This window comes from Scyliorhinus canicula, chromosome 8, assembly GCF_902713615.1.
Source record: "Scyliorhinus canicula chromosome 8, sScyCan1.1, whole genome shotgun sequence".
NCBI classification, from domain to species: domain Eukaryota; kingdom Metazoa; phylum Chordata; class Chondrichthyes; order Carcharhiniformes; family Scyliorhinidae; genus Scyliorhinus; species Scyliorhinus canicula.
This window is the reverse complement of record NC_052153.1, coordinates 6761851-6784495: the sequence shown is the minus strand read 5'-3', so window position 1 is coordinate 6784495 and position 22645 is coordinate 6761851. Positions and strand designations below refer to the sequence as shown.

Sequence of the window (22645 nt, the reverse complement as noted above, 5' to 3'; positions counted from 1 at the left end):
TGGTCTCCCTTTGTGGTGACCAACCCTGAATGGTGCCTGCCCGAGATCTCCAGGGCGAGGAGGTCCTCGGCTCCTCCCGCCCGCACCCGCGCAGTGCACCTCCAGGCCCGATCCCCCATTGAGCAATAAGATGCCAGCTTGGCATCACCAGCCTAGCGCCTTGGCAGTGGCACCTGGACACCTTGGCACTGTTAGGCTGGCACCCAGGTGCCACTGCCACGTTGGCAGTGCCAACAATTAATATCTGTAGGAATGAAACCCCACGCACGAAACCATCAGATCCATGGCATCCTTGCCAGCCCCAGATCGTGGAAACTCAAAAATACTTTTCAGAGCTTGCGAACAACTTGGAAGATGCAAAAAGCAGAATTCAGCCTTTTACAATTGTTTCAATCCCAGATTAATGGTCAACAGTTTCCTAATTTTAACTGAGCTTATTAAAAAGGATTTGGATAAATGCTTGAATGGATTAAAATGTTCAGAGGAGGACATGGTGGAGTGCGGCTAATTGGACAACCATTTTAATGGGCCAGCATGGACAAGTTGGGCCAAGTGGCCTCCCTCTGCATGCTCTATGATTCTCATTTTAGTAAATGGAAATGCATTTTTAATGTCAGGGGCCTGAAAATTCCTGCTCTCGAGAGGACAAATACGAAAGGACACCACAGAATGCTCCATCCGCTGCGGAGTGGCTGCGTGTCTAATTCTCGGCTCTCACTGGCAGTGGTGTTGGCGGTGAACTCAGATCGGAGAATCCGGGCCAGAGTATTCCACTGCCTGAAATGCTGCAATTTAAAAATTCTCAGTCTTGTCTTCAACTCCATCTGTGGTCTCATCGTTCTATATCTCTATAGCCCCCTCCAGCCCACCAACCCTCCCAGACCTTTATTCTCCCCCCCACACCCCAATTCTGACATTGCATGTCCTTCATTTCCATCATCGGCGGCTAGGCCCAAAGCTCGGAAATCCCTCTCTGCCTCCCTATCTCTCCCCTTTCAAAATCAGCTTTAAAATCCATTTATTTGACCAACCTCTCGTTTCTTTATTTTACTTCCTTACCTTGCTCTGTGGCTGGCTCAGTTCGATATTTTCTCCTGCTTGAAAGGTGCTACATCTTTAAATGTGATATACAGATGCACGAGAGAGCGAGGGAGAGGAAATGAGTTGAGACAAGCCATCAAGATCGGGCAGCCAGGGGAGAAGGAGATGGGAAGATGGGGTGGCGAGAGACTTGAACGCAGTGGGGCTGAAAGGGAATTGGGTGAATTTCAGGAGGTGATGGGGACGTTTAGTCAACCAGCATTGTGGCGACCCAAAACGGGAAGAAGATAGAAGTGCAAGTTGTTGGTATTGTAAAACAGGCATGAACCCATTGGTTTTTACTGGGCCAATGCCCCTGGTGAAAGAGTGGGCAGAGAAACATCATACCAACCAGGAAAGCATAATTCACTGATATCATGGTAGCACAGTGGGCAGCACTGTTGCTTCACAGCGCCACGGTCCTAGGTTCGATTCCCGGCTTGGGTCACTGTCTGTGCGGAGTCTACACGTTCTCCCCGTGTGTGCGTGGGTTTCCTCCGGGTGCCCCGGTTTCCTCCCACAAGTCCTGAAAGACCTGCTACTGGGTAATTTGGACATTCTGAATTCTCCTTCAGTGGACCCGAGCTGGCGCCGGAGTGTGGCGACTAGAGGATTTTCACAGTAACTTTGTTGCAGTGTTAATGTAAGCCTGCTTGTGACAATAACCAATAACCATTTACCTCAGGAAGGAGCTGCGCTCCGAAAGCTAGTGACTCGAAACAAACCTGTTGGACTTTAACCTGGCTGTTGTAAGACTCCTTACTGTGCTCACCCCAGTCCAATGCCGGCATTTCCACATTGTGGCAACAAAGATTATTGGGCAGCATGGTGGCATAGTGGTTAGCATTGCTGCTGCCCATTGCTGAGGACCCGGGTTCGAATCCCAGCCCTGGGTCACTGTCCGTGTGGAGTTTGCACATTCTCCCCGTGTCTGCGTGTATTTCACCCTCACAACCCCAAAGATGTGCAGGTTAGGTGGATTGGCCACACTAAATTGCCCCTTAATTGGAAAAAATGAATTGGGTGCACAAAATTTATTTTTTTAAAGGTCTATTATTATTAAAAGAGATTCTGAGACAGAATTTCTGTAGGGGATTCTCCCACTCTCTCATCATAACCTTTGGAGAAAGGGAAGGTGGAAGGACCCTACTACCTCCTTCCTACCGCCCCCCGCCTTCCCCGCCCCTGTTATCCTCCGGGAATGTAACCATTGGGAAGACTACCCATTGGATGGATGGATTTGTTTATTGTCACATGTACCGAGGTACGGTGTAAAGTGTTTTTCTGCGAGCAGCTCAACAGATCATTTAAGTACACGGGGAGAAAAGAGAATAAAATAAAATTCATAATAGGGCAACACAAGGTACACAATGTAACTACATAAGCACCGGCATCGGATGAAGCATACAGGGGTGTAGTATTAATCAGATCAGTCCATAAGAGGGTCATTTAGGAGTCTGGTGACAGTGGGGAAGAAGCTGTTTTTGAGTCTGTTTGTGCGTGTTCTCAGACTTCTGTATCTCCTGCCCGATGGAAGAAGTTGGGAGAGTGAGTAAGCCGGGTGGGGGGGTCTTTGATTATGTTGCCCGCTTTCCCCCGGCAGCGGGAGGTGTAGATGGAGTCAATGGATGGGAGGCAGGTTTGTGTGATGGACTGGGCGGTATTCACGACTCTCTGAAGTTTCTTGTGGTCCTGGGCCGAGCAGTTGCCATAGCAGGCTGTGATGCAGCCCGATAGAATGCTTTCTATGGTATGTCATTGGCCCCCATTTCAATTCCATCCCCTGGTGTCTTCTCGTGTATGAGGGAATGTGCCCCGATAAAGAAAGGAAGAGTTTTATTGTAAAGAAACGTCTGGTGGTTCTGGATTTGGGAACCAGCTTTGCCATTTGTGGCCCTTCACATCCTGCCTCCCGTATCACTTTATCACTCCAACAAGTCATGAAGACCATGCGAAGGGTTTTATTTTTTAGGTTCTTTAACGTACTGCAAGTGTTTCTCTTCAAGCTTTTCCATGAGGCAAAGCACTCTGTTAAACTGTCCCACTAACTTGCAAAAAGATCAAAGGTTTCCTTTTTCATCCTATTCATTTCTTTATTCTTAAATACGTCTCCGACACTGTCAGTTTCCTTCAGCGCAGACTTAAGCCCAGAGGGACCCAGCGGGAAGGTTAAAGCAAAAGATGTTTTCCAAGTTTGTACTTTGCATGACTTACACTCATCTCATTAAAGTTGAAACAAATTACCGCACTGTGTGCTTGCTGGTGAGATGAATTCGGAATGGTCTCCGGTAATGAGGACTGCTGCGCTTTGTAAAACGATCAATGGCATTTTAATAAACGGAATAGGACGGGATGTCAGCACCATGTGAACTATTTTTGAGGACAGTGATAAACCTGTTTGTCTTTCCATGGGTGAGTTCAGTTTTGACAATTGGCAGTTATAATGGAATTAATGACGTGCTTAATGGCCTCATGAGTAACCAATGTCTGGTGCTCATCTGCAGGTGGTGAGTGAAGCCATTAGCACTCATTACTGGCTATGGGACCTTGCTGTGCGCAAATTGGCTGTTACGCTTTCCCATCGTTCTAACAGTGACTGCACTTCTGACGAATCGCACTCACTGGCCGGAAAGCACTTTTGGAGCAGCCGTGTGTGTGGTGGTGAAAGACGCTGCAGAGAAACAAACATTTCTTTTTCATTCTACCCGACGTGGCTGATTCCTGCTTTTTGTTTTTGATTCTTTCAATGACGAAATCACCCAGCATCAGCCAACCTTTCATCCTCTTTCCCCCCCCCCACCCCCTTTCCTCTCCCCCCCCCCCCCCACCCCCTCTCTCTCCCCCCCCCCACCTCCAGGCTGGCAGGGTCGATGAGACACCAGTCCGCCCCCCCCCCCCCCCCCCCCCACACATGAGGGAGCGAGGACCCAGAAGGCTAGGTTGATGGGGTGAGATGAATAAGGGTACGAGGAAGCTTTGTGGAGCATGAACACCAACAGAGGCCTGTGTTTATTCAGCGTCCCTTTTGTATTGTTCAGCTCAACCATTCCCTGTGGACGCGGGCTCCACATTCTCAGCACTCTCTGGGTGAAGAGGTTTCCCTCGAATTCCCTGCTGGATTGATAAATGACTATTTTGTATTTATGGCCCCTAATTTGGGGTTCCCATCACAAGTGGAAATGCATTCCCTCTCGAACCCTTCTGTGTTGGAACAATCACGTCACCCACGACCGTCTCTATTCTGGAGAAACGAGCCCAAGCCTGTTAAGTGTTTTTTGAGAGTTGCAATGACCAGAGGGCAGTTTAAAGTAAGGAGCAATGAAAGGGTTAAACAGTCAAGTGCAATGGCACATAAGGACGCAAGAAATGGGAACAGGAATAAGTCAAACGACCCCTCACGTCTGCTCGGCCATTCAAGAAAGTCATGAATCAAAATTCATGATTCTCACATTATCCATAGATTATTTAGCTTCCTCAGTGGCCACAAGTCTATCGATCTCTGTCTTGAACATACTCAATGGGGCAGTTTTCCCGGTCCCGCCCACTGCAGGAATCATCGCCGGTGAAATATGACGGACCATTTAAAGGTTCGTTGACCCCGGGCGGACTTCCCTGTCTCTGGGAGGGTGCGATCGAAAAATCTTCCCCGGTGACTGAGCATCTGCAGTCCTCCGGGATGGATAATTCCGAAGATTCACAACCCTCTGGAGCGAATGGGAAGGCAGTGGTGTAGTGACTTTGTCTGTGGTATTAATCCAGACCCCCAAGGTAATTCTTTGGGAACCTGGGTTCAAATCCCACCACTGGAGTTGGTGAAATTTGAACTCAATAAAAATCTGAATGGCAGCACGGTAGCGTAGTGGTTAGCACAATTGCTTCACAGGTCCAGGGTCACAGGTTCGATTCCCGACTTGGGTCATTGTCTGTGCGGAGTCTGCACGTTCTCCCCATGTGTGCGTGGGTTTCCTCCGGGTGCTCCGGTTTCCTCCCACAGTCCAAAGATGTGCAGGTTAGGTGGATTGGCCATGATAAATTGCCCTTAAGTGTCCAAAATTGCCCTTAGTGTTGGGTGGGGTTACTGGGCTATGGGGATAGGGTGGAGGTGTGGGCATGGGTAGGGCGCTCTTTCCAGGAGCCGGTGCAGACTCGATGGGCCGAATGGCCTCCTTCGGCACTGTATATTCTATGAAATTCATATTCTATGAAGACATGTCCCTTCATCTCTGGCCAACCTGTAAACATACGGGACCGATACAGGTTAATCAAGCTCAGTTTGTTTGCTGTAGAAGGCTTGCTCATGTTTGAAGAGCTCCGATCAATGTTTACAATGTACGAACTAGACTTTTAAGGAGAGCACGAGATATGTGGAGTGCAGGAAAGAGTTGGATATTGTGAAGTTTCTCCGGTGTCAGCATATTTGCACAATTAAATTGTAGCATATTTAGTTAGTGACAAATACTCTTGAGGTCAATTATGAGGCAGGACACATTGACAAAGGGGGAATGCAAAGTATTTCCGAACAGGAGATGAGAATTCCTGTAAAAGGTCATTCCTTTATTAAAAAATAAAACTTGAATGTTGTTTTACTCTCTGCAAGGATTTTAATATCGCAGTTCAATGCCATGGGAATCCACAAACAAAAAAAAAAGAACAAAACTGGGTTTAATTAAGGATCGCATGGATGTTGGTCCATTCTTGTGGCGTGTAATAATACTTATTCATAAAATTCCTACACTGCACTTCCCACTGGGAATAATAAGATGCAAATGCAGCCAATCACACTTTGAAGTCAGTGATTTGATGTAACTCAAAGTCTCATATCTTCGGTAACATCGGTTTTGTGGCATTGGTAACGATGAAGGAAAGGTACATTGTATTTATTCGACAATGAGGCAAGCTGGCCTAAATCCACAACCCAAATGGGAGTCCCTAACATATAATTAATTACTCATATACAATTTGCACCCATGGTTAAAAGATTTTTTTTAATAGCACAGTCTTTATTCGCATTAATGCTCCATTTAGCTACTTTAAAATGCACAAGTATTTCTCATAGTTTCTCTTTACTGATGATGTTGGATTCAAGGCTTGTAACTTCTATCAAATAATTGTGTTTCAAAATGATCTTGTACGTTTCTAATCTTTTCCACTCAAAACCTTAACTGCTCAGCAATATAAAACTCTGGCTACAAGAGCAGGTCAGATGCTCAGAGTTCTCAAGCGAGTAACTAACCTGACTCCCCAAAACCTGTCCATGGTCCATAAGACGCAGATCAGGAGTGTGGTGGAAAACTCCCCACTTGCCCAGATGAGTGTAGCTCCAACAACACTCCAGTAGTTCGACACCACCCAAGGCAAGGCACTACCTCTCTCTTGATCAGCACCCCATCAGTGGCGTGCAGAGGTCTGGTGATGCCCGGGGCAAATCTTGATTGTATGCCCCAAAGCCCCACGTAAATATTTCATTAAATATCACCAAAAAACCTATAGAAAACGTAGTTGCACCCGTTCTAGAGCTATTCACTGACCTCTTTATCTTTAGAACATAGAACGATACAGCGCAGTACAGGCCCTTCGGCCCTCGATGTTGCACCGACATGGAAAAAAACTAAAGGCCATCTAACCTACACTATGCCCTCATCCAATAAACTTTTAAATGCCTCAATGTTGGCGAGTTCACTACTGTTGCAGGTAGGGCATTCCACGGCTTCACCACTCTTTGCGTAAAAAACCCACCTCTGACCTCTGTCCTATATCTATTACCCCTCAATTTAAGGCTATGTCCCCTCGTGCTAGCCATCTCCATCCGCGGGAGAAGGCTCTCGCTGTCCACCCTATCTAACCCTCTGATCATTTTGTATGCCTCTATTAAGTCACCTCTTAACCTTCTTCTCTCTAACGAAAACAACCTCAAGTCCATCAGCCTTTCCTCATAAGATTTTCCCTCCATACCAGGCAACATCCTGGTAAATCTCCTCTGCACCCGTTCCAAAGCTTCCACGTCCTTCCTATAATGAGGCGACCAGAACTGTGCGCAATACTCCAAATGCGGCCGTACTAGAGTTTTGTACAACTGCAACATGACCTCATGGCTCCGGAACTCAATCCCTGAAGCTCCTATCTATGACCCCCTCTGCCTCCCGAATGATCCGAAGTTCATCCAGTTCAAGCTCCAGGTCCCTAACACGGTTTTTGAGGAGCTGGAGTTGGGTGCACTTCCCACAGATGAAATCAGCAGGGACACTGACGGCGTCCCTCACCTCAAACATTCTGCAGGAGAAGCATTGTACTGCCTTCCCTGACATCACCTCTAGATTTTAAAAAAACAAGAAGAAAAAGAAACAAAGAGCTTACCTGATATTCCCTCAAACCCTGCTCCCGGTGAAAGGTAAGCAAATTTAAAGGCACTCACTCACCTTCACGACAGGCCCCAAGCTGCCTCTAGGTCATCTCTAAGGTATAGGACGGCTGCCTGAGGTTAAATTGCGCTGTAAGAGTTAGTCAATTTCCCCTTAGCGCTGGGATTCTAGGGATATTGTTCTCTTCTTCAGTCATTTTGCTTTGCAGCAATGGGTGAGATGTTATGTCTCGAAAGTTGTGCCTCCCTCCTCTGCAACCCCCATGGAGAAGGATAAGAGCAGCAACGTCATGGAAATACTGTTATGACCCTTGTGGAAACAAACTACAAACAACCCAACTAAGACCAATATACAAAACTTCACTTTTATATTAGCAATCACACCAAAATCAACGTAAATTAAACATGAATTAACAGGAAAATTGCAATAATATGACCGATAAATTACACATAGCGGATACAAAGACATATCTCACACATTTCTCAGTCAGCCCATTCAGCACGTATCACATTCATTTCAGCCACAATATCCTTCAAAACGTTGAACTTCTTCAAATCAAATTCCATCTTCATTTCTCTAAAGCTTTAGCACCAAGTCTCATCAAACAACGGCATTACTTCACCCAATTTCCACAAATATAATTTTCACAGTCGACACATTTCCAGATCCCTTCTTCTTCACAAAACCCTGGTCATGTGGGGCCTGTTTGTGCACTATGCCAGTCAAGTAGAACATAGAACATAGACCAGTACAGCACAGAACAGGCCCTTCAGCCCTCGATGTTGTGCCGAGCAATGATCACCCTACTCAAACCCACGTATCCACCCTATACCCGTAACCCAACAGCGCCCCCCCCCCCCAACCTTACTTTTTTAGGACACTGCGGGCAATTTAGCATGGCCAATCCACCTAACCCGCACATCTTTGGACTGTGGGAGGAAACCGGAGCACCCGGAGGAAACCCACGCACACACGGGGAGGACGTGCAGACTCCGCACAGACAGTGACCCAGCCGGGAACCGAACCTGGGACCCTGGAGCTGTGAAGCATTTATGCTAACCGCCATGCTACCGTGCTGCCCCTGTCTCTGAGAATCTCCCATTTATAGGACCCTGGGCTTTAAGTATAAAGGGTAAGAGGGCAAAAGTTAAGAGGCCATGATGAATCTTCATAAAATACTGGTTCTTTCCCAAATGGGTGCCCCGGCCCAAATGTCAAATTCTGGGCACGACAGTTTAGTAAATTGACAACTATAGAGAGGGTGCAGAGAAGAGTTTAAAAATGGATCAAAAGATAAAGATAAAGAATAAATAAAACTCACCCATGGTGGCATTGATTGCCGTTGATTCGGGAGATTTCGCGCCCTTTTTGTTCACCAAGCGCGCAGGCGCGCTCCGGCCGACCGCGGTGCGCAGGCGCGCTCCGGCCGACCGCGATGCGCAGGCGCGCTCCGGCCGACCGCGGTGCGCAGGCGCGCTCCGGCCGACCGCGGGGCGCAGGCGCGCTCCGGCCGACCGCGGTGCGCAGGCGCGCTCCGGCCGACCGCGGGGCGCAGGCGCGCTCCGGCCGACCGCGGTGCGCAGGCGCGCTCCGGCCGCCCGCGGTGCGCAGGCGCGCTCCGGCCGACCGCGGTGCGCAGGCGCGCTCCGGCCGCCCGCGGTGCGTGCTCCGTTCTCTTCACGCTGCTGCCCCCATCCAATCGATGCCCGGGGCCAGCGCACCATCGGCCCCCCCCTCTGCACGCCACTGCACCCCATTGACCACCTTCAACATTTACGGACCCCGCCAGTGACGCACAGTAGCAGCAGTGTGTGCCATTTATAAGATGGCACACACTAAGACTCACCAGGACACCTTCCAAACCCGTGACCTCCACCACCGAGAAGGACAAGACAGAAAATACATGGAACGCCACCGCCTGGAAGTTCCCCTCCAAGTCACTCACCATCCTGACTTGGAAATATATCGGCCGTTCCTTCACTGTCGCTGGGTCACAATCCTGGAACTCCCTCTCTAACAGCACTGCGGGTGTACCTACAGCACACGTACTGCAGCGGTTTAAGAAGACAGCTCACCACCACCTCCTCCAGGGCAATTAGGGATGGCCAATAAATGAGGGGCCTCGCCAGCGAAGCCCACATTCCAAGAACAAATAAAAAGCATGATAGAAAACACAAACGGGTACATTTTCAACTTGTCCCCCAGGTCTAAAACTGGCTCTGTGGACAGGCTGCTTGTTATAGGCATCACCTGATTATCATTGTCCATATCTGACAAAGGATCGGCTGTGTCTATAATATCCATTCAGTGTGTAACACTTGGGTCACGAGTTCACAATCCAGCCCTGTGCTCTTCACGTCCTGGAAGTTACCTTTTACAAATATGTGGGCTATTTAGTCGCACAGTTGACAGGTTTAATTCAATGGGTGAAATTTTCCCAGAATGTGTCAGTGTCAGGTTTCGACTGGAAACCGGCGTATATCTCCAGTCGCACAGCCGAGTTTCCAGGCCAGATTTACTGGCGCCTAATGCGTAAAGAATCTGGGGGCATGGTTTGCGTCGTTACTCTGGCAGGGTGGGGAGGGGTCCGAGAGCCAGAGGGCGGGGTGCAATCTCTAAAGGATGCCTTGATCTGCACTGAAGATAAAACTCGCCCACGGACACGGAGGATGCCCCCCCCCCCCCCCGCCCCCCACTCCATCCCCACTGGCATCGGGGTGACCACGCCCCCCCCCCCCCCCGCCCCCCACTCCATCCCCACTGGCATCGGGGCGACCACGCCCCCCCCCCCCCCCCCCCCCCTCCCACCACCACCACACGAGCATCATTCCACCCCACAGGCATCAGGGCACATCCCTCCCTCCTCATCAGACATGGAGGGTACGCTCCCATCCAGTGAAGCTCCCTGTCTTATGAAGATAGGCTTGGAAAGACTGGGCTTGTTTCCGCTGGAGTTTACAAGAATAAGATGTGACATGATTCAAACATATAAGTTCCTAGGAGGTACGGGCACCATGGATGTGGAGAGGATATTTCCTCTTGTCAGAGAATCCAGAACTAGGGGTCACTCTTTTAAAAATGAGGGGGTCTGTCGTTTAAGTCGGAGATGAGGAGAAACATTTTCTCACAGTAGGATGTGAGTCACTGGAACTCTCTTGCTCAAAAGGCGGAGTCTTTGAATATTTTTAAGGCAGAGCTGGATAGAGTCTTGATTAACAAGGGGGTGAAAAGTAACGATTAGAAATATAGGCATCTCGACACGGGAGGGGAGATTTGAGTGTCGTGCTCTGCCATTCAGTTAGTTCACAGCTGCTTCACAGGTTTCCAGGGGATTTGGGCAGGCGAAGTGAATGGACAGGAACATGGCAGATGGAGTATAATGTGAGGTTATTCACTTCTTAAAGGGTGAGAGGTTGGGCAGTGCGGGTGTCCGAAGGGATCTGTGCGTCCCTGTTTCTACATCACTAAAATCTTGAATGCAGGTTCAGCGAGCAATTTGGAAGGCAAACGATATGTTGACCTTCATGCAAGGGGTTTTGAGTACAGTGTAGTTATACGCATAAAGCAATTTGGTACATAATATTATACACGACCTCCGATCACCAGGTGGCAGTGTAAACCCACGTGACCCTGTGTCTGGGGAGTTGGGAGTAAGTTGTGTTGGAGGATAGATGTATTTTGCAGTAGCTCTATAATAGTTAGTGAGTGTTAGTAGTTTATTATTTTATTTATTCTAGTTATCTTTATCAGGCCAGTTGTTTCATAATAAATTATTTAAACTAGATGTTCTGTAGTTCATCATTCACATCGGCCAGTCTACAGAACATGACATACAGGAGTAAGGTTGTCCTGCTGCAGTTAAATAGAGCCTTGGTGAGATCTCACCTGGAGCATCGTGGACGGTTTTGTTCTCCTGGTCTGAGGAGGGGTGTATTTGGAATGGAGGGAGTGAATGAAATGAAAATCGCTTATTGTCACAAGTAGGCTTCAAATGAAGTTACCGTGAAAAGCCCCTAGTCGCCACATTCCGGCGCCTGTTCGGGGAGGCTGGTACGGGAATCGAACCATGCTGCTGGCCTGCCTTGGTCTGCTTTCAAAGCCAGCGATTTAGCCCAGTGTGCTAAACCAGCCCCTAACTTCGATGGAGGTTCGCCAAATTATCCCCCGGGATGGCGGGATTGTTGTAGGAGGAGAGATTGAGGGGACCGGCTTTGTATTCCCCAGAATTTCCGAGAATGAGGGGTGACCTCATGAAACTTCCAAAATTCTGACAGGGTGGATGTCGATACGATGGTTCCCGTGGCTGGTGAGTCTAAAACCAGGGGACATAATGTTAGGATAAGGGGTCGGCCATTTGAAACCGAGCTGAGGAGGAATTTCTTCACTCAAGAGGGTGGTGAACCTTTGGCATTCTCTACCCTGGAGAGCTGTGGAATTAGATTATTGGCCATGAATGGTGGAGCAGACCAGATGGGGTGAAAGGGGCCTATTCCTGTTCCGACCCTTTGTATGCCATTCACAAAGTTTAAACTTTCTCCAAGTGCTAATTTTGGCAGTGTAAGGATAAAATAATTGTGATTCTGAGTGAAGGCAAAGCATCAATAAACCAGCAAAATAAACTTCCTTTGATCTTCCAGAATTCAGTGTAACATCACCTTCAGAACATGATGAAATGGTGCATTAACTAGGGTGTAAACTGTGTTTGAAATAGCTCCGGTTAAATTTTTATTTCCCTCGGGTTTCTGCTCAACGCACTCGCTCTTCTTCAAAGGTAGAATTTCCCAGCGCAAGGTGAAGAAAAATCTTTGGAAAAAGTTGCCTTCGAAAATATTCCTTGCCATATTTTAAGAGTGGCAACCTGGGGCAGTTTGATTGGCTTGGTTGAAAATGGGCAGACCACAAAATAAATCACATCATCAACCCAGCAACTGTGAGTTACCTGATCTTAAATGACTGAAAATAACTTTTTAAAACCCATACAGAAGTGTCTGCTAATTAAATTGGGGTCATTTTCTTAACTTTTTCTTCATTGAACTGGATATGTTCAAAATATTTTTTTCTGTGCTGGTTTAGCCGATTATGGATGAATTGCTATGAGGTCAAACAAAAAACATATACAGGCTCGAAACGCTAACTCTGTTTCTCTCTCTCTCTCTCTACAGACACCGCCAGATCTGCTGAGTATTTCCAGCCTTTTCTGTTTTTTATCTCGGGATCCCCGGGTCTGCAGGATTTTACTTTTGCTGAACTCTCTCCCCGTGTGCGCGGCTCGGTCCGGGTTTATATCAATCGCACGTGAAGCCAAGTGAAGCGCTCACCATGAGCGATTTGTTTTGGAAATAAATCTAAAATTCACCATCTTTTCAACGACATTCGCTCCTGTAGTTACTGTTCCAATTGCACTAAAATCTTACTCTTTCTCTGTTTTTCAGGCTCAGAAATCATGGATAGAGAGAGCGTTTTGCAAGAGAGAATGTGTCCATATAATACCAAGCACCAAAGACCACCATAGGTAATACATCTGTTGATGCAGCTGGTGCATTAAATACTTCTTGCTGTCGGCAGTGGAGCCAGTTGCAATAAATGACTTTAACTTCATTTTAATTGTGGAAAACCTCATTGTAGACTTTTCTACTTATGAAGTGGTCAATTCCTCTGAACCACAATTTCAATTGCTGATTGGTATTGAGGGGGCTGAAAAAGCATTTGAGTGATTTTTTTTAATTCTCAAGCTGGTTTTCAGATACTGCCATGGCCTCCTCGCTCGATCCCCGTGGTGGTATCACCTCCAACGTTGAGATCGCTGTGGGCAGCACGGTAGCACAGTGGTTGGCACGGTTGCTTCACAGCTCCAGAGTCCCAGGTTCGCTTCCCGGCTTGAGTCACTGTCTGTGCGGAGTCTGCACGCGCTCCCCGTGTCTGCGTGGGTTTACTCCCGGGTGCCCCGATTTCCTCCCACCGTCCAAAGATGTGCAGGTTAGGTGGATTGGCCATGATAAATTGCCCTTGGTGTCCAAAAAGGTTATCTGGGGTTACTGGGTTATGGGGATAGGGTGGAGGCGTGGGCTTAAGTAGGGTGCTGTTTCCAAGAGCCGGTGCAGACTTGATGGGCCGAATGGCCTTCTTCTGCACTATAAATTCTATGATTCTATGACCCTCCAATTCCGCGTCCCTGATTTTCATCACAGCACCATTGACCAGGCATGCTTTTAGCTGGCTGGGTGGTACATTCAGAAATGTCCTTCCTAAATCTCTCCTCTCCTTTAGAATGCTCTTTAAAACCTCCTCCTTGTCCCCTCCGTGCGTGGCTCAGAGTCGAATTTTGTTTGGGTTTTGCTCCTGTGACGTGCCTTGGGACAGCTTTTGTTATATAAATGCAAGTTGTTGTTGTTGTACAGCTGCTCTCAGCATCCCTGCCCCCTCCTATTTGCTAACTCCAAGGAAATCCAACAAAGGGAAGATTGAGATCTGCTCTGCGGGTTCCATACAGAGCAGTTGAGAGGGTCTGAAATATCTCTCTCTCTCTCTCTCTCTCTCTCTCTCTCTCTCTTCCCCCCCCCCCCCCCCCCCCCCGCCCCCCCCCCCGCCCCCAGGAGGTAGGCCCTCTGCCTCTCGCTCGCCATCAGCTCAGTCCGATCCCCTGGATCAGAGATTGTTGGCGCCCTGTGGTGCATTGTCAACCGGATTCCTGGCCAATAAGTTGAAGTTTGCCAATTCTCTGCCCCCCCCCCCCCCCCCCCCCCCCCCCGCAACCACCTCACCCTGTCCACCGCCCCATTTCCCGTTCCGCCTCCCCCTCCCTGCTGAAAATGGTAAAACCCAACCCATAGAATTGTACAGCATAATCCTTCCAATGGGGCCTAGTCAGATTTTGCTTCTGTTTAAGGGAGAGTAAGGCATGTTTGGGCTTTGTTTCCTCTGTGGCAGGTGTTGCTGTGGGCGACTAATGGGCCAACATGTCGGATTGCCCCCCGTTATTTCCATCAGTCAGAACGAAAGCGCCGAGAGCAGAATCACGAAGAATGACTTGCACTCGGAGAAGTGGTCGATCAGCAAACACACACAGCTCAGCCCAACGGACGCCTTCGGGACAATTGAATTTCAGGGAGGCGGACACTCGAACAAAGCCATGGTAACCAGCACACTTCTGATGTTCTCTAAAGACCCTGATGCGTTCGTCCTGAGGGGGCGTCAGTCTAGATGTGGCCCAAGAGTTAATTGTTGACATTGGTTAACTGGGTTGCAATCAGAGGGTCTGCCCCATCTGGGGTGGTGGCACTCGCCCTCCCCTCAGTCAGGAGATGTTTTTGTTTTGAGTCTGATGCCAAAGACTTCAACGTAAAACCCGCGTCTACATTTTCCAGTCCCACCCCTTGCAGGAATCGCCGTGGTTGGGGATTATGCAGACTATGGGCGGAATCTTGTGCCTTCCCCTGTGTCAGGTTTGATGGCATTGCCACATTCCCAGGCCCATTCTGACTAAGTCCAGCTATAAAGACACATTGACACTGCCAATTGAGGCTTTTGTGGCCAATTAATGGCCATTCAAAGGGCCTCATTTTGCCACCTCTGGTATTAACTCAGTGGCAGGTTTTGTTTGGGGGGGGAAGGGATTCACCTTATAGCATGGACAACAAGCAAACCCAGGGTGCCTGATTAAGGGACGCAGTATTGGAAAGGGGGGGGGGGTTCCTGAGGAGAGCCACCCGCCCTGCCTCTGCTGCTGACTGGGCTTGCCAACCCTCCAGGATTGGCCTGAAATCTCCAGGAATTGAAGATCAATACCCCGGACACTGCTGGAAGCAACCCTGGAGAAATATCACTGGGGCATTAAAATACAACTTTCAATTTTCTCCGAACGTTTCTCTTTTCCAGTTATAGAAACATTCAAAATGGGGATAAAAGTCTTTTTGATTGACAGTTACACATTATCCAATCAGGTCATGATTCTTTCTGCTATCCAATTGGCTCAGGAAGGCAGTGAATCACAAGGTGGATGTGTCAGGTGACCAATGGCTGGAGTGTGGCAAGTCATGTGACGAAAAATCACAGTTGGCAACCCTGCTGTTGACTCCCCTACAGCCCTCTCCCGCCCTGACCCCCACCCCCGTGAACTTGGTGTCACATGGGTCCTGGGTAGGTGTCGTTCTCACATTCCTCACATGGGTCCTGGGTAGGTGTCGTTCTGACTCAAGCCACTGACATCCCGGTGGCACTGCCATTCATAAGAGCATCTGGCCTCTGATTGGCAACTCTTGGAAGGCGGGACTTCTTCTGCCCCTGGGTTCCTGACCCCAGGGAAAGGTCTGCGGCTGACCTGTCGATCGTCTGACTGTCACGTATCACTGCCAGGCCTTCCCAGCTAGCGGCTGCCACCCCCTCCACTGGCACAAGATTCTGACCTGTATGTGGGGGCATCAGCTGCTTTTGGACCCAGTAGTTATTTTCTTTCTCCGTAACTTCTATAGTTCTTAATAGACTCGGCATTATGGTCACAAGGAGAAGGTGGAAATCACCAGGGCCTCAGTCAAACTGCTTCGAGGGCATTGACGATACCACACCTGTAGCACCGGAAGTTGTTTTGGTCTCCTTATCTAAGGAAGGACATACTTTTCCAAGGGGGAGTGAAATGAGAGTTCCCTGGACTGGTTCCGGGATGAGGGGCATGTGTTATAAGTGTTCTAGAATGTGCTGTTTGAAAGATATAGGGCGCAATTCTCCGCTGCCCACGACGGGACGGAGAATAGCGGGAGGGCCTTCCCGACATTTTTCCCACGCTCCTGCTATTCTCCCCCCCCCCCCCCAACGGCCGCCCCACGACACGAATCGCTGCTCGCCGTTTTTTATGGCGAACAGCGATTCTCCCCAGGCCGATGGGCCGAGTTCCCAGGCCTTTACGGCCGTTTTCACGAACGCAAACACACCTGCTCTCACTGTTCGTGAAAACGGCCGCAAAGTGCCGTCCCGGACAACCATGGCACCGATTGGCACGGCCGCACCACGGCCGTGCCAAGGGTGGAATGGGCCTGCAATCGGTGGGCACCGATCACGGGCAGCGGGTCCGAAACCCGCGCACTATTTGTTCCTTCGCCGCCCCGCAGGATCAGTCCGCGGGGCAGCTGAGGGGCATGACGGCCCGCGCATGCGCGGTTTGACGCATATGCGTGATGACGTCATCCGCGCATGCACGGCTGATGTCATCGTGCGCATCAGCCGGCGTGACGCTTGGCGCGCGGGCTTAGCGACGGTCGCTAAGCCCGCGATGCCGTGCTTCACGGGGCTGCGCTGCTAACCCCGCCCGGGGGGGGGGGGAATCGGGTCCTGGGAGGGGGCGCGGAGGCTGCCATGAAACACGGCCTGTTTCACAGCAGCCTTTACGACTCGCCGCATTTGCGGAGAATCGTGCCCATAAAATTCATCAGGTGTTTAGCATGGTAAGTGCTGAGAAAATGTTTCCATCCAGCTGGGGCATCCAGAACAAGGGGGGGGTCACAGTGTCAGAATAAGGGGTCAGTCATTTCACAGAGAGATGATGAGGAATTTATTCACTCAGAGGGCGGTGAATCTTTGGAATTCTCTACCCCAGGGAGCTGTGGATTCTCGATTGGTGAGTATACTTCAGACCGAGATCAGTGGATGTTTGGGCATTTAAAGGGGGTTACGGAAACAAGGAGAATGCAGGAAGGTGAAGTTGAGTTAGAAGATCAGCCATCGTCTTGTTGATTGGTGAAACATGCTCGAAGGGCCAAATGGCCTCTTCTCCTGCTCCTGGTTCTTCAAACAATTCACTGCAATCGTCAATTGAGCACACAAATGAAGAATGAGAGGCTGGAATCTGCCCAATAATGCGCAGAACGTTGACCAGGGCGGGAAAGCCAGTGTGAAGCTCGCTGGCCGCAGAGACGGCTTTTGGGGCCAACTCCCCCACGGACACAGAGAACCCATCCCCCCCCCCCCCCACCCCACTGACTTCACGATCCTCCATAAAAATGGGCAACACCCCCCCCCCCCCCCAACCCCTCCATGGATATGGGGGAACCTCTGCAATGGAGCCCCCCAGAGGGAGCCCTGGCAGTGTCCTCTGGGGAGGGCAGTACCAGGGGCACTACCAGAGTGCCAGGGGGAAATGCCCTGGCATGCCCCTCACCACCCGGGAGCCATACCTATCTGTGCGCCCCCGGCATGGTCATCTCAACTAGCTTTCATTTTTTTGGAAACTGGTAATGATTTGCGCCGGCGCGATGTCACGCTGGTTGGGTGGGAAGATATTTTAAGGGTGGAGGTAGCGCCGTCAAGCCCGTTACTGTAACGTTAATGAATGCACTCAGGATCTCGCCTGATTATCTGATGACGTCACTGGCATTGGGGTGGTGAAGATCTCATTTTGAGATTTTGCCCCACAAATCTCATTTTTGGCGAGATTTAACTCTCATTACGGGAATTGTGAACGCAGTCAACAGTGTGATTGGATCACATCCCATTGTGTTTATATCGCTCCGTTCATACCCTGAGGACATCCCAGTGCGAGGTCAGAAAGCAGCGAAGTCGGGGAAGATCCTCTTGTAACTGGTTTCTCCTCTTCTTCTCATTGCTGGTGTAGTACGTGCGTGTTTCCTTTGACACAAAGCCTGACCTCCTCTTGCACCTGATGACTAAGGAATGGCAGCTGGACCTCCCCAAGCTCCTGATCTCCATCCACGGGGGCCTCCAGAACTTTGAACTCCAACCTAAACTCAAGCAAGTGTTTGGAAAGGGTCTAATCAAAGCAGCAATGACGACGGGGGCTTGGATCTTTACTGGAGGTGTGAACACGGGTAAGCATTCGTCTTCCTTTTCCTTGCCGGTATTTAAATCAAGAGTCTTGAATGTCCACTGCGCATGTTTTACTGCCGTCTTGCTGAAAGGAGATTGTTACTTCGTCGGTGGGCAACATCCCTCTGCCTGTGATCGGAGCAGATATTTTGTGCGATATGTTTATCATTCGCTCCGTTTTTCTTTTCCATTCCCTGCGTCTGCTGTTGACTTTGTCCATGGTCTTTGCTCTCTCCAGACCCAGCCCCAATTTTTCCCGTCCACTCAATTTCTTCATTTTGCCGCTGTTCCCTTTCCCTGTTATTTTCCTGCGTTTGCTGGACCTCTAGCAAGGCCAGCATTTGTTGCCCATCCCTAATTGCCCTTTAGAGGGGGCGGAGAGCCACCATTTTGCACCACGGCAGCCCGTGTGGTGGAGGGACAACCCACAGAGCTGTTGGGAAGACGTATTTTGCATCCGTCTTCATGGTCGAGGACATCCCGGGAATTGTAGAGAATCAGGAAGCGAAAGGGAGGGAGGGACTTATCACTGGAGCTAAAGCACTGGGGGAAAACTGGAAAAGCTGACAAATGCCCCAGGCCTGATGGGAATTCCAAGCAGCATCACCTCTATCTAGCATCGTGGCATCTGCTGCGATCTGGCAACCAACAGGTGGGCAAGGCTCCAAACTCTGTCCAGCCTGATGACCAACACAAGGAAAGGGGGGGGGGGAGGTTTGGCAGCTGCGACGTACAGGCGCCCTTTCCCAGTTTGCAAGTCAACTGTTTCCAGTTAATGACAACTGTCTGCGGTGATGTGCATCACTGTAAATACACAAGGGGTTAATGTAAATACATGTAGACTAGCTAGACACTAGAGGGAGCACCAGAGACATGACACACACACACTCAACCAATAGGTCAGTTAGATAGGACACGACCAATGGGCATTCACAATACACACAGAGGTGACACGACCACAGGAGGGCATTGCACCAACCCAGATATAAAGGACACCACACACATGATCTGCCTCTTTCCAGTGGAGACAGTCAGTGAGTAGAGACACAGGGTTGATTCAATATCACTCCCACCACGTGGATTGTAGCAGACTGGTTAGTCAGTCTGAGTAGCTATAGTAGGATTAACAGTAGTGTCGAACCCGAGTAATAGAAGTGTAAATAGTTTAATAAACATGTTGAAGTTATCTCCATGTCTGAACCTTCCTTTGTCAAGTGCACCACAAGGGAGCCGCTTATGCCACATTTAGAGCATAACAAGACACTGTCGACAACAAAGTCAGCTGGCCCAAACCCTATTGGCAATTGGACAATTGGGGAACCCGACTGATTTTCTTTTGGTGTCTCCGGTTGTGTTGGTTTCTCCCACTGGTTACAGTGTGAGGCAGCAGTGCTAACCACTGTTGGAGTTGCAATTCCTTTCCCGTTGATATCTCCCTGATGCTCCTTCTTTTGTCCCTTATTCATTTCATCACAACTTTTACTGAGCACTATCCATCTGTCCAATTATCTGGCTGAACCTATCTCAAACCTGTCCCCTGTTTACACATCACCGCATTTTCCTTCTTACTGAAGTATACCGACACAGTACAGATGACTAGTTTGAGATTAAGTCAGTGGCCAAGAATTTCCTGCAAAGTTTTGGCACGACCATGGCAAAAGAGTGAATTTGCACCTTTTTTCAACCAGAATTTGCATGTAACTGATTTTCAAAACATCAATATTGGATACAGGTTTCCTGGAATGTTTGCTCTACTCCTGGGAATTTTCTCTCCTGAAACTCGACTGTTGCATTAATGCAATTGCCGCCTGCTCCACTAAGCAAAATACCAAAGAAAGCTAATTTCCTGCTCTTCCACACTAAACTTCTAGGCTGCGCAGAATCCATTGTCATTCTTCCTGGCATCTTTTCGAAGGTTTATTTAATACTTCACCCTTACTGAGGCGCATAGTATTTTCCAGCTCCAGGATCTGTTAACGTTAGGAAGATAAAAGCTCGCAGATTTGCATTTATTAAACATGCTGTGCTCAGAGTACATGAACGATGCTTTGAATCAAACTTTAATTTCCGTATGATTCGGATTGAGAGGGCCTTCAAGAAGGAAGAGAACAGATGTGGAGCTCTTTCCTGGGGCGACCACTGTTTATCCTTCTTTCCACTCACTCTATGCCAGTTTTATCTGTTCCTCAGGAAATTTGGGCATTCATTTCTGTGGGCAACGTAAATATCAGTGCCATTTCTGCGGCTCAGGAAATAATACAGACAAATAAAAGCACCACTTCAAACAGTTGCTCTCTCTGGCTGATACCTGAAGTGCTGGCGCTGGGAAGAGATTTTAGGGTCTGGGTTCTCCAGTTCCTCAGTCGCGTGTTACTCAATGGCGGGATTCTGCACGCCTGCCGCTTGTCGACGGGATTTCCCATTGAAGATATCCCACTCTGCTGGGAAACCCTCGGGCGGGAGTGCACTGCGGTGGGAAAAATAAATGGCAACGGCTGGAGAATTCCGGGCTACGGGAGAAAGATTTTGACAGTATATTAAAAAAAAATGGGATTCCAGCAAATGAATCCCAACATGAGGTGCACGGAGTTAATGGGAAAAGTCTTGGATAATTATAAATGGATTTTTAGAAGTGTCTTGAGTTCCAACAGGGGCCAGACCTGCACACCAAAATCTTAGTGTCAATTTTGACCAGGTTATTGATTACCTCTCCTAACTGCGTTGCTCGATGCTGAATTTTGTCCAAAATCAATCTCGTGGGAAGCGCCGAGGGCTGCTTTACTATGTTAAAGGCGCTTTATAAATGCAAGTTGTCATTGCAATTGTTACAAGAGATAATTGCCGATACGAGGACTCCGTTGCGCCGATAAGCTGAGATGGTGCTGCAATCATTTGATGGATTTATTTGCAGGGGTAATTCGCCATGTTGGAGATGCACTGAAGGACCATGCCTCAAAGTCCAGAGGGAGGATCTGCATCATAGGCATCGCTCCATGGGGAATCGTTGAGAATCAAGAGGATCTGATTGGGAAGGATGTAGGTATCTTATGTCTTACTTCCTCGTTCGTGTAACTGCAAGTATTACAATGAGAAAACCCCTGTCTCAATATAAGAAACTGTGTTATTGCATTGTTAAGGTTAAGGGTAAACAGTTAATGGACATTAATTTATTAATAGTCTGAGCACATATAAACCGGGGCTGGGGTGCATCATCACCCCCGGTAATGACACTTTGTTTTGAATTTGTAAGTTTCCTTTGACGTTTCGATATATTTTTGTTACAATGCCCCACTAGGAGCTGCCACCCTCTCCTGTTAGTTGAATTTATTGATTTTTGGTTTATATTAAAAAGGGTATAAATAAGGGAGGGGTTGCCATCCCCATCCATTAGTTAACTTGTGTTGACTATTTGTTTTCTTAAAAGAGACTATAAATAGGGGACCTCCATGAGCGGTGAGCACTGTGGGGGTTGCAGTGCAACGTCACCCCAGGAATGACTTTTCAATTTAATTAGTTAAGTTTCCGTTTTGGCGTTTTATTTTGGTCACATTGCCGCACCAGCGGATGTGACCCTTGTCGGTTTTGTTTATTGACCCATGTTTTTATTGATGATTATTAAGGGGGGGGGGGGATTCCCCACCGTTTATTAGTTTATTTTATTGATAATTTGTTTTATTTTAAATGAGTATAAATAGGGGACAGCTGGGACACTGGGAAGTGAGAGCTGTGAGACTGAACGGGAACAAGCTAATCTCTCGGCAAAGGAAAGCTCAATGCCTTGATTTCGACTTCACCAACCAGTTTGAATGGCTATTAGCACCAGTACTAAAAGCCCATCTTGGGGCAACGTCATTGTGTTCTAATAGATAGAACATAGAACAGTACAGCACAGAACAGGCCCTTGATGTTGTGCCGAGCAATGATCACCCTACTCAAACCCACGTATCCACCCTATACCCGTAACCCAACAACCCCCCCTTAACCTTACTTTTTAGGACACTACGGGCAATTTAGCATGGCCAATCCACCTAACCCGCACATCTTTGGACTGTGGGAGGAAACCGGAGCACCCGGAGGAAACCCACGCACACACGGGGAGGACGTGCAGACTCCACACAGACAGTGACCCAGCCGGGAATCGAACCTGGGACCCTGGAGCTGTGAAGCATTTATGCCAACCACCATGCTACCGTGCTGCCCCTTAGCCTATTCTGGAAGTACAGCTATTCTGCACCAGTTTTTACTGTACATGTTTAAAAACCCATACAAAATGCGTGAATTAATAAAACCCCTGCAGAGAAAAGAATATTCCTCTGGGATTAAAATTAGCAAAGGATAAATTGGATTTTGTGTAATCATGTTGAAACACTTTCGGTCAAGAAACCTCACCTTGA

At 48.7% G+C, this 22645-nt stretch overlaps 1 protein-coding gene across 5 annotated transcripts in view; it reads left to right on the top strand.

Annotated features, from left to right (window-relative positions):
- Positions 1-22645, top strand: part of trpm3 (transient receptor potential cation channel, subfamily M, member 3) — a 345827-nt gene that overhangs the window by 198115 nt on the left and 125067 nt on the right. For all 5 annotated transcript variants that reach the window (XM_038804097.1, XM_038804096.1, XM_038804098.1 and 2 more), the window contains exons 2-5: positions 12872-12951; positions 14367-14571; positions 18040-18253; positions 21163-21287. In XM_038804097.1, the coding sequence (XP_038660025.1) occupies positions 12872-12951; positions 14367-14571; positions 18040-18253; positions 21163-21287 (624 nt within the window). The remainder of the gene's footprint in view (positions 1-12871; positions 12952-14366; positions 14572-18039; positions 18254-21162; positions 21288-22645) is intronic.